The sequence below is a fragment of the Sturnira hondurensis genome, unplaced genomic scaffold (genome assembly GCF_014824575.4).
Source record: "Sturnira hondurensis isolate 20B ecotype Veracruz unplaced genomic scaffold, ASM1482457v3 Scaffold0012467, whole genome shotgun sequence".
Taxonomy (NCBI): domain Eukaryota; kingdom Metazoa; phylum Chordata; class Mammalia; order Chiroptera; family Phyllostomidae; genus Sturnira; species Sturnira hondurensis.
In genome coordinates this window covers 710,489-722,862 of record NW_028085098.1, presented here as the reverse complement: position 1 = coordinate 722,862, position 12,374 = coordinate 710,489, and the positions used below count along the sequence as shown (strand labels likewise).

At 41.8% G+C, this 12,374-nt stretch overlaps 1 protein-coding gene across 2 annotated transcripts in view; it reads left to right on the top strand.

Annotated features, from left to right (window-relative positions):
- The window catches only part of PDK3 (pyruvate dehydrogenase kinase 3), a 58,942-nt gene that overhangs the window by 31,748 nt on the left and 14,820 nt on the right, over positions 1–12,374 (top strand). For both annotated transcript variants that reach the window (XM_037060697.1, XM_037060696.1), the window contains exons 5-6: positions 273–362; positions 12,102–12,179. In XM_037060697.1, coding sequence (XP_036916592.1) covers positions 273–362; positions 12,102–12,179 — 168 coding nt within the window. The remainder of the gene's footprint in view (positions 1–272; positions 363–12,101; positions 12,180–12,374) is intronic.

The following is a 12,374-nucleotide window of genomic DNA, read 5'->3' as shown; positions in this document are numbered from 1 at the left end:
TTATGTCCCTTGTTATGTATAGAGGGTGGGGCAAAACTAGTTTTACAGTTGATTGTATGGAAAATAACACAGTAATAAATCATAATATAAGAATAAAGTCTGTTTCACATGCCCGCAGCTGTAAACCTTTTGCCCCACCCTGTTTCCTATTTCTTTAAGTCACTGGATGCTAAAATGATTCTTACAAATATGAGAATCCTCTGCATTGCTCTGCCTGACCATCCCAGCTGGCTTTGTTTGTAATCTCTCCCCTCCCTTTTGTGTTTGTTTAGCACTTCTCTTTGGTGGTGACACTAATCCTGCTCATCCTAAACACATCGGAAGTATTGATCCCACCTGCAATGTCGCTGATGTTGTGAAAGGTAAGGAGACCACTATAACGTTAGTGGCGGTAGTTCAAATTGGATTGCGGTGCAATCAAGCTAGCTTGGCAATAAGGTGATGCTGCTAAGTTGTTTGCTGAGTCCTCAGGCCAGTCTGGGCCCAAGCTACTTAATTCAAATAGGAAATGTTCTTTCTAGGCAGTTCAGGAAAAGATGCATAATTCATAATGCTCGAAATGGGAGTTTCTACTTCACTGACTAGGGTTTTACTTGTAGTTCTGTCTTAAGCCATATGCATTTCCCAGCTTAAGTAAGATTCTAAGTTTTAATTGTCACTAGTATGTGAACATTTTAGAGAATGCTTGTTATAAAATTTGGCTGAATACACGTGTTGATGAAATTTAAACAGCTTTCTGATGTGCACCCTAGGCTTTAGAACCTATATGCATGTGTGCTTCATGGGGCCACTGGATATCAAGCTAGACATTGTCCAAGTCGCCTTGGGGTAGAACAGAGCCCTAGAGCCCCAAATCCCCAGTACCTGGGCACTTTGAATATGACTTGCAGTTTCCTTGTTATCCATTTAAGATAGACACTAGCTTCAGAAAGCCTTCCTGGTTGTAAAGGGACCACCAGGTTTCTGGACCTTTTCTTCTTCCGTTTTCTTCAGTATTATGGTTCTCTGTGTAGCCTCCCATCCCAAGACTGTCCCTTGCCAACTTTACTTGTGTCTCTCCTATCGTCGCCCTCCTTCCTCCAAACACACACTTACAGGTTTTCATGACCACAGCTCCTGGTCTTCATTAAGGATCTTTGTTGCTCTTAGTTTTTCTGAACTACATTGCTAAGTCAGTAGGAGGCAGAAGAGGGCCTTGTCTCCTTATAAAGCCCTGAAGCCCACCTCAAGCAGAGCAGCCTTTGCTGCCAGACTCAGAGAGCAGAGGGAAGTGGCCTCCCCCCTGGAGGAACAGGCCACACCTTCAGCAGCCATAGCTAAGGAAAATCTGTGCTATTTCTTTACTCTGGGCATTTGTTTTTTAGTTTTTTCTTTGAATCTTAGCACAAGGATATTTTTTATTACTGATTTTGGGAGGGGAGAGAGAAAGAGACATCAGTGTGAAAGAGAAACATTGATGAGTTGCCTCCCATATGCAGCCCGACCTGGGATCAAACCCAGTACCTAGGTATGTGCCCTGACCAGGGATCAAACCTCTAACCTTTTGGTGTTTGGGATGATGCTACAACCAATGGAGCCACCCGGCCAGGGTTACTTTGGGCATTTTTAAACCCCGGGAGGAGGACCCAGGCATAGGGGCTCTCACTCAGCCTACACTTGTCAAGCTGTCCTGGCCTCTGTTTAATTAGGAAACATTTTCTCAAATTATTTCAGTTATCGGATGACAGGCCCAGCCTCAGCTCCCTAAGTCCTATAGGTTGCTCTCTCACAAGATAACCCTGTGGTTGTTGATGACGTCTGCAGGCCCTCACAGAGGGAGGGGAGCGGGACTGGTCTTGTTGTAGTTATGTGTTCATTAGACCCTAGTCCAATGGCTGTTAGGAATCAGAAAGCCAGGTTCAGAGCGTTGACTGCCCCAAGAAAGAAAGACACACATTCATAATACAAAAGTGCATTATTATATGCTGCATGCGCGCCTTTTCTCCTGAACTGTGAGCAATTTGAGGTCAGGGTTTGTGTCTTGTACTTGTTTTGTAACTTATGTAGAACTGAGTAGATGCCTGTTAGATGGTCAGTAAGTATTCGTTGGTCTGATAAATTTGAAACCTTTTGAGAATTTCCTGTACAATTCACCCATATAAAGTGTACAGTTCAGTGGCTTTTAGAGCATTCAGAGTTGTGCAGCCAGGGGGCACAATCCAATTTGAGAACATTTTCATCACCCCCAAAAGAAAGCCCCATCCATACCCCTTAGCCATCACTCCCTATGCCCCCTCTCCCCGGCACTAGGAAACCACTAATCTACTCTCTGTAGCTATAGATTTTCCTGTTCTGGACAGTTAATATGAATGGAATCATCCAATATGTGGTCTTTTGTGTCTGGCTTCTTTGTCTTAGCATACGTTTTCAAGAATCATCCATGTTGCTGCATGCATTACTACTTCATTCTTTTGATAGCTGAATAATATTCCATCGAATGGATGGACCACATTTGTATATTCATCAGTTGATGGACATTTCAGTTAGCTGGGTGACTTCCAACGTGTTATGTAACCTCTCTGAGCCTCAGTTTCTTCATCTGTACAATGGTCCTGTATTGTAGGGTGAAATGAGTTAATATATGTAGTGCTCCTAAAGCAGTGCTCGGACCCAGTCAGGGCCATAGACAAGTTCACTAGCAGTAGTCCTTGGCCATCATATAAGGCGTGTGGCTTCTCACTTATACAAGCAATTTTAACCACAAGTCAGTACAAATAGGTCAGTGACAGCAGGTTTAGGCAACTGCTAGCCCTTGTGTAGAACGGAGGAATGAGCCGTGCTAAAGTGAGTCGGGCATTGGCAAGGGTGGGGGGGGAACCTGTTTCAACTGGACTCGAGAAAGGGATCCATTTTGCAGCACTTAATGTTGGTACTGCTCTTATTGGACTTGGTACCTATTACATGGCCTTGGCATGAGCTGTAATTCTTTAAAAAAAAAATTTTTTTTCCTGCTACCTATTCCAGAAAGAGGGAAAGGGAGGAGAAAGAGAGGGAGAGAAACATCAATGTGAGAGACATCAATTGGTTGACTCTCACGTGCCCCAGTTAGGGACTGAACCCACAACCCAGGCACGTGCCCTGACCAGAAATTGACCCAGTGACCTTTCACCTTGTTGGACAAGGCCTAACCCACTGAAGCACACCAGCCAGGGCCACGAGCTATACTTCTGTTGATCTACCTGGGGAGTAAAGTTCCAAAGGTTTGGAATTACTCTTACCCACATTTGCATCGTTCCTCTTAGGGACAGAAATTTTGTACCAAAAACTAGCTGAGGATCATGTGCAAAATAGTTCAGTGAATATTTCAAAGGGAAAAAAAAGGAAGTTTATGCCCACTGTCTGCCTCACAGCTCCCTGCTTTCTTTGTCCTTTGTAGTCATGAGTTTTACCGTGGGCCAGATCCCCGCCTCCTCTCTCCGCCCTCTTCCTGGGCTTGGTCACAGCCTTGTCATCACTCTCCCTCCTGCCCCCTTTGAGTTTTAACCAGTGACACCACTATTATACAGTGAGCAGAGCTTACTCCATCCTCTCATTTAATCATTCCTATCACTCGTGTGGCATAACTTAAAGCCTGGCTTCCTGGTGAGGCTGTGTCCAATAAGAGTCATCCTCAGATCCCTCTGCCTCTCAGAACGCCGCTTCCCCCAGCACATACATGTGCATTCATATTCCGACCCCCATGCTGATGGCGTGTGGAGGAAGGACTGGCATGTCCCCTGCTCCCTGCTGCATCTTTCAAACCATGTCTGTCATTTCTCAACAGCCTCGTCCCTTAAGGAAAACAGCGGTGGAGGGTGTTTTCAGATTCTGAAAGTCAATAAACACATAAAACAGCATCTACACAATCGACTTATCTGCTACCCTTCATTCCCTTCATAAATCACTGCTACCCACAGCACACTGAGCATGCTCAGCTCATACATACTTTCTAGAATGCTTGTGTCCCATCTAGTGAGGTATATGCTTACTAAGGGTCAATTATTTGTCCTCAAACCATTGGTATAACTTATACTACCTGTCGTGACTACATAATTTATTAGAATGTTGTGTGTGCCCTGGTTGGTGTGGCTCAGTGGATTGAGCACTGGCCTGTGAACCAAAGGGTCAGAGGTTCAATTCCCAGTCAGGGCACATGCCTGGGTTTTAGGCCAGGTCCCCAGTAGGGGTTACATGAGAGACAACCACACAATGATGTTTCTCTACCTCTCTTTCTCCCTCCCTTCCCCCTCTCTGAAAATAAAGAAATCTTTAAGTAAAATAAAATGTTGTATAAACTAAAGAAATAGTACAAAAACCAGACTTCCATTAAAATCAAGTTGAATGCTTTGGAAAGACTTGATAAAGAGGAGTCTCTTAAAAATGTAATGAAATGACTGTGAGTGAGGTAACTGTTAGGTTATAGGGCAACACTGAGTAAAAAATCTTAGAAGGAATCTGCACTTAGATTGCTTCACCGTTATCTTCAAGTTCATTACACTTTAAAGAGATAGCAATTGGAATATTCATAGATTGATGCGGTATTGTTTATCTAAGACAGATGACCTGGAACCCCAAACCCATCCATATTCAAAGAAGTGGCTTTGGCCTTATGTGAAAAGATTGGCAGAGGAATGAGTGGTATATTTACCTGTACATTTTAAGTTGTGTTTACAATAGTAGTCATATTTTATGGGTTCCCATTTTATCCAGCATTTTTGTCAATCATCCAACTTCTGTTCCCAGTTGGGTCAGTTAAGGGAAGCAGCCCCATGTTACCAAAATAATAAAACCGCACTCCCTGAAGGATATTTAGACAAGGTGGGAAAAGAGAGGAGAGAATAAAAAGTGACCCATTTTCGTAACCCATTGAGAACATTGCTTTATACATTGAATTCCTACCGAATTTACAGATCGGTATAAAATTGCAAGTGATGTAAGCAGTCTTCTTATGCAATCCACAGTCTCTGCGTATTTCCCCATGTCCAGTATGAAAGCCCGTCACACGCCACCTTCCAGGTGAACTCAGTACCTGGCAGTAGTAGTCTCTTTTCTGCCCTCTGTATCGGTATCATTGGAGTCCTTCCCATATTTGATCTGCTATATCCACGATCTCTAGATTCAAATGATTTTTCCAGCCTGGTGTATATAATCTTTATTCTTCAGTGGGGTCTTAAAGCAGCTACCTTTCTTACCATGGCAAAATGGGCTGGGCCAGCAGGCAGGAAACCAAAAGGTCTCTCTTTCCCCCTGTAGACTAAAGCAAGTTTTAGCAGTCAGCTTTCCATTTCATTCCCCATGGGCCCTCCTCTTAATTTTATGTCAACATACCCAAGCAAGATGCCCTCTCTGGCTCAAAACAAGACTGTGAGAGGACCAACAAGGCAGAGAGCACCAATGGTGAGAAAGCCTGGAAGTTCTTCTATTTCTTCTAGCAAAAAGGCACCCAACCCCCTCCAAAAGACCCTCAGAGGGTCTCAGAAGGCCCAGGCCTCACCAGCTGTTCTTCCCAGTACTTGGAAGTGCTGCCAATGGGAGGAAGACACGTGCGCCATTTTCCTTGGACTCTTAAGTGAAGGCTTAGCCACTCCCTTCCCCTTCTTATAGTAGTTGGTATTCTTCACTAGCTTGTTACCTCCTCCTTGTATGCTCCGAGATTTCTCAGTGAATCTTCTAACTTGGCATCTCTCTCTGTAATTTGTTTTTCCTTCCTTTTGTTTTAGGAGGCATGATGTAGAGGGAGTTGGGCTTCTGGGTTTTAGTGACAGCTCTGCTATTGGTTTTCTCAGCTGTGAAGGTCCTGCACGGCTTAAGCTACTCAGATGTCCAGCATCAGATGACCCACGATGTGTGGTATGCACGCACATGTTTGTCTATGTGTGCACACATGCATGTTTCACAGCCTCACAAAGCCTTCATGAACTAACAGTGATTCCACACTTAGATCTCTTGAGACAGACTATGGAAAACTTTTATGTGGAAGGGCAGGGACAATATTTTTATTTTTGACTAGCCAGTTGTATAAATGTGTAAAAGTAGGGTGCACTGTGCATAACATTAATTGAATGTGCAGAACACTGAAGCATGCCTCCTTGCTGCTTATTTAGCACATTAATATCTACCTTTACACATCTGAAAATTACAGACTCGTGGTAGTGAATGCTAGAATTAGCGTTGTAAAGTAGTTTCTATTATCCTCTAGGAGGTGCCTTCCATTGTGACCCTTCCCCTCCTTTCTTTGTAAGAAACCAGGGAATGAAATGGAAAATCCTGTGGTAAGATAATTTTAAAGGTACAAACTTAAATACTTGGTACAAAAGTCACCTCTCACAGCGATGTTGGCTTGCCTGTGTTGTTCCTATATGCTGTTATTGCTTCACATAATAGCACACAAATGGTATCCTGAAAGTGTGTCATTATTTTGGTTCAGAAATAATGTCTCGTGCTGTCACCCAGGGCCCTTCAGGTTGCAAGTCACAGAGACCCACTCACACGAGCTGGAGAAACATTTATTGAAAGGACCATATAGGTCCCATGGTAATCCAAGGGCAGAAACACTTCATAGCTGGAGCTAGAGACACTGGAACTGGGAAATCAAACAAAGGTTTGTTTTCTGTGTATCTTTGCAACTGGGTTGCCAGGTCCTGGCTCCTCTGCCTTTCTCTCCTGTGCATAGACTGGTGGACCTGTTTAGGGCAATACTGGCCATGCCCGGCCTTCTCGGTGATGATAACTTTCAGTGTAACCTTTTGTCTTCTGCCCTGCCTGAGTCTTCATCCTCAATTCTCAAAAGATGAATTTAATTGGCTCGGCCTATCTTTCTGTCTACCACCACAGGTTTTAGGATTTTGGTCAGCCTCTACACTGGTTGCCTTTACATTAGATCCTCTGCCCCTCACTTCTCCTGTCAGCTCTGGTTTGGAGGGCAAGAGGGGGTCCAGTATTTAAAAAATAATCTGCTGGGCCCTGGCCGGGTAGCTCAGTTGATTGGTGTGTCGTCCCATACTTGAAAGGTTGTGGGTTTGATTCCCAGTCAGGGCATGGACCTAGGTTGTGGGTTTGATGCCCTGTCAGGGTGGTTACTGTAGGCAGCCAGTGGGTTGATGTTTCTCTGTCTCTCACTCTTTCCCCTCCCTCCCTCCCTCCCTCCTTCCCTCCCTCCTTACCTTCCTCCCTTCGTGCGTCTCTCTCTCTCTCTGAAATCAATAAACATTCTTGGGTAAGGATTCAAAAAGAAAACCTGGTGGCTCCCCCTTGGGATGGGTTTCAGGTAGAAGGCTGGTGATAGACATACCTTATTAGAATTGATCTGAGACTTAAAAGAGTTTCTAAAAAGCAGTACATCTGTGACTTTGCAGTGCTTTGTGATCATTTATGTTCCCTTGTCACAGTGGCTTCTTAAACTGGAGCTTTACAGTTTTCTGCATCCTATTAGAGCCAAGCTAGGGACGCTGGCACCTTCACGATTGTTTTTTCTTGCAGTCAAATTTATCCTTGTCCAGCCTTTTGTAAGGTATTTGTAAGTAAAGGGTTATTTGTGTTTGTGATAGAGGCCAACATTTGATAGCAAAGTTCTATGGTGAATTTTGAATAGGAAAGTCTTCTAATAAAAAAATGATAAAACGTCCCGGCTGGTGTAGCTCAGTGGATTGAGCGCAGGCCTGTGGACCAAAGGATCACGGTTCAATTCCCAGTCAGGGCACATGCCTGGGTTGCAGGCCAGTTCCCAGCAGGGACGCACGAGAGGCAACCATACATTGATATATCTCTCCCTGTCTCCTTCCCTTCCCCTCTAAAGATAAATAAATAAAATCCAAAATTTTTTTTAAATGATAAAACAACCTCCATAATGTATTCAATATTCCTGCGTGCTTTTTCTTAATCTAATTCCTGGCTAGGTTGGATCTGTTCAGCTAGTTGCTTGGTGAACCTTCACTCTACTTTTTATGACTTGGACATGGCCTTTTAAATAAAAAATTAGGCCCTGACTTGTGTGGCTCAGTGGGTTGAGTGCCAGTCTGTGAACCGAAAAGGTTGCGGGTCAGGTCCCTGGTTGGGGATGTGTGGGAGGCAACCACACATTGATGTTTCCCTCCCTCTCTTTCTCCCTCCCTTACCCCCTTTCTAAAAAATAAATAAATCTTTAAAAAATAATTAGTTTAGAGGTTAAGTATTCTAGCCTGGGGAAGTAAACATGTGCCACACCTACAGTTCTGCAAGTGACTTTACGATCAATATCTTACTGTCCTTGAACACTGATCCTTAAAACAATGACTAGCATTTATGTTCAGTGGCAGCCATAACCATTTCCCTAATATTTCCTTTCAAAGGTTGCTGGTGAATGCTGGCTCAGGTATATTGCAGATAAAAGTAGTTTGGTAATTTATCACATGTTAAAATTTTGGTTTCTAATTAAAAGGAGAAAAGTCTTATTTGAAAGCTAGTTATAAGTAGATCTTGCATTTTACTCTAGAATAAAAGAAATGAAATTATAAGCCCATAGTTGAGTCTTGGTTATGTTAGTGATGTTTTGAACCTTTTTCTTTTTTTGTGTGTTAGTTCATTCAAAGAGAAGTGAAATACAAGTCGGAGGATATCTGTGCTGTTACACACCCCACTACCCCGTGATCAGTCATGTCCTCAGAGAGACAGTGACAGAATTAGCATGGCCCAGCCTTGACTTGCCTGGCAAGTAGTTCCCAACTCTAGCTTCTCTTCAGAAGGGGCTTCCTAAGTTTTTTAAAACATAGATTCCCAGGCCTTAACACAGAGCTGCTGCATGAGACTCTCCAGGGGTTCATTTTATAATCTGTGTTTTCGAAAGACTTGGCAGGGAATGCCACATACAGCCAGGTTTGGGAACTGCACGAGGCCTCTAGTTCCCAACTGGACACAAAAGAACTTTCTCATGGGCAAGAAGGTTGTTCTGTTTATCAAATGCTTACTAGCTATGTATCCTGTGCTATGGGAATTTATGAAAATGTATATGAATATAGATTTTACTACTACTGCCCCCCAAGTATTTGACTGGTGACTGGTCTATGTGAGTCTCACTATGGTGGTTTGAGTTTTTCAAGGATCATAATGCAGTTTTTAATGACAGTATCAATACACCATAATTTCTCATGTTGCTTAAAAAAATTCTTACTCACACGCAGTTTTAGGAGCTACGCTGGGTCTTGGAGTCCCGAGTTGGTTGCTCCTATCTGGACTCTCCTGTCTCTTCTACATGTTATGTTTGTGTAACACTTTTTTTTAAAGATTTTTTAAAATTTATTTATCTTTACAGGGGAAGGGAAGGAGAGAGGGAGAGAAATATCAATGTATGGTTGCCTGTCATGTGTCCCCTGCTGACACCTGGCCTGCAACCCAGGCATGTGCCCTGACTGGGAATCGAACCAAGATCCTTTGGTTCTTAGGCCAGTGCTCAATCCACTGAGCTACACTAGCTTGGGTACACTTTTTCTTAATTAATGGTCACTGGGCAAGTAAATGCCATGAGAAGCCAGTACAGGTTCTTTTCCTTTTATAGTGAAAGGAAGACCGATGTCAGAACACCTTTAAGGTGTCACATACTTGGAGGAGTTGTTTTGTGGAGCTGTTTTGGCTTTGTATATGGATAGTGAAGCATGACTTAGATTTCAGTATTTGTTGGTTTAAGGAAAGTGGCCCTGGAACTTCTTGGCCCGCTTTGTGCGATCGTGTCACTAGGTGGAGATGTAGCATTGTTTGGTGGTGTAGGCAAAGCAGAAAGAGTGCATCTTGGTTTCTTTTGACAAAAGTACTTTGTGGGTATTTGATGAGATTTATTCGACCCTAGGAAAAAACCCTGCAGATTTACTATGATTCTAGATTGTAATTTTGTAGGGTTTAAATTAAGTCCTACTTTAATGACTGTTTTCACACTGATCAACTCTTTTTTCCTCTCCTCTTCCTAATATTTCCTCATGATTCCATCTTGTCAGAGCTGTTCCGGTATCTCTGTCTGTGGTTCTTTATAGTGGTTTAATCCTAGAAGTTTAATAAAATGATCAGAATGTTACTCTGTGTCAAATACTATATAAAAATTTAATTTGGTAGCAATATGAGGTCAATGAACCAAAACTTACAGTCTGAATATACCCAAGTCTTATGTTTGTATTATTTTAGGTTGATACATCAAATTTTAACATATGTAAATTCTGTAGGGCTTATTTTCCTCCTTTCTTCCTTTCCTTCCTTCCCTCTTTTTCTTACCTCTTGAATCTTAAACAAGCGTCTGCACAGTATTGATGTAGGTAATGTAAAAGTATGAGCCTGTCTCCAAAGACTGATACCTAGTTGAGAATGTTGCAAATATGCCATGAATTGTTTTAAAGTAATTTGAATATCTGATCTTTAGAAATCGTAAAGGTGAAATAAAAAAAAGCAACAACTCACTTTGGAAAATAGTCTGGCCGTTCCACAGACATTTAAACATAGAGCTAAACGTGATTGAGTGATTTTCCTCTGCTAGTTATATATCCAAGAGAAATGAAACTGTATGTTCATAGTAGCATTATTCTTAATAGCCAAAAAGTGGAAGCAATCCAAGTGTCCATCAGTGGGTGAATGAATAAATGAAATGTGGTATATTTGTGCGGTGTAATATTATTCAGCAATAAAAAGGAATGAAGCTCTGACACGTGTTATAACATGGATGACCCTTGAAAACATTATGCTGAGTGAAAGAAGCCAGTCACCAAAAATCACATATGATTCCATTTATAGGAAATATTCAGAATAATAAATCTAATGACACAGAGTACATCCGTGGTTGCCCAGGGTTGGGGTGGGGGAATGACTGCTAATGGTTATGGAGTTTCTTTCTGGGGTGATGAAAATGTCAGGTTGAGCCCTGGCTCAGTGGACTGAGTGCCGGCCTGAGGACCACAAGGTCACCGGTTTGATTCCCAGTCAGGGCACATGCCTGGGTTGCCAGCCAGGTCCCCAGTTGGAAGGATGAGAGAGGCAACTGATTGCTGTTTCTCTCCCTCTCTTTCTCCTTCCTTTCTCCTCTCTCTAAAAATAAGTAAATATCTTTTTTAAAATGTCAGGTTCATTGTGGTGATGGCTGTACAACTCTTCAAATACACTAAAAACCACTGAGTGGTATGTACACTGTAAATGGGTGACTTGCATAATATTTCAATAAAGCCATTTTTAAAAAAAATAAATTATGGAAAGGTTTCAAATTTATCAAACCAAGGCATACTTGTTGATCATCTAACAGGCATATACTCAATTCTATGTAAGTTACAAAACAAGTGTAAGACAAACCCTGACCTCAAATTGCTCGCAGTTCAGGAGAAAAGGCACACATGCGGCATATAATAATGCACTTTTGCTTTCTGAAATTGTTCCCCATCTTTTAGGATGTAACCTCTTGAATTCTCTCTTCCAGCTCTGTTTGTAATGGCCCTAATCTTCTTATCCTATGTCTTTGTCTCTGTCCTTTCAAAAGGAAACTATTGCTCCTCGGATTTTGATGAATATCAGCCCCAACCTGGTTACCTTTAACTAACTTAAAGGACATTTTAAAGCTATAGTAGCATCTCCAATAACTTAGAGCATGTGGTTCATGAAAAACTCATTCATTCGGCAAACATTTATTGATGTTTCATGTACAAATCATTGACCAATCTTGAGACTGTTGGCATTATTATCTAATTACAACAAATATCATCTTGCTATCATTTACTCAGGTTGCATGGTGTTCAGAAGTATAGTTTTGAGTGTATAGATTTTCATGAAAAAATGTCTGTTAGGAATGTTTAAAAATTAAACAAATGTGTGGTTAGTAGAGAGCAGGCCATACCATCGTTAACGCAGCATTTCAATGTTGTTGTGGTCATTAAGACTTGAAAGGAGAGATGTTGGTTCAGTCATAGTATTTCTATTAATGCCCAAAAGGGTATTTTTAAAGAAGGCAGTAGTCGATTAATTCTGAATCCTTCACGTTAGGAATTGTCCTTATTTCCTTATCTATTATGTCTGTCTGTCTATCGATCTGTGTACTTATGCCTGAGTTATTAGTATAGCTGCTAAACTGTTTTCTTTCTTCGCAGATGCCTACGAAACTGCCAAGATGCTATGTGAGCAGTATTACATGGTAGCTCCAGAGTTGGAAGTCGAAGAATTTAATGGTAAATGAAGAGTAATTTTAACCTTAAATACAAAGAAGTTGACTAAAAAAACTGATTATACCTGAGCTATATCTCAGTGAGATCCTAAAATTATGCTGATTTAAAAAATCTTCTGTACATTTTTAAAACCTTTTCTTCATCTATGGTCAACTGGGTATATTGTTGTAAGGAGTTTTTGTACAGGAATGTATAATC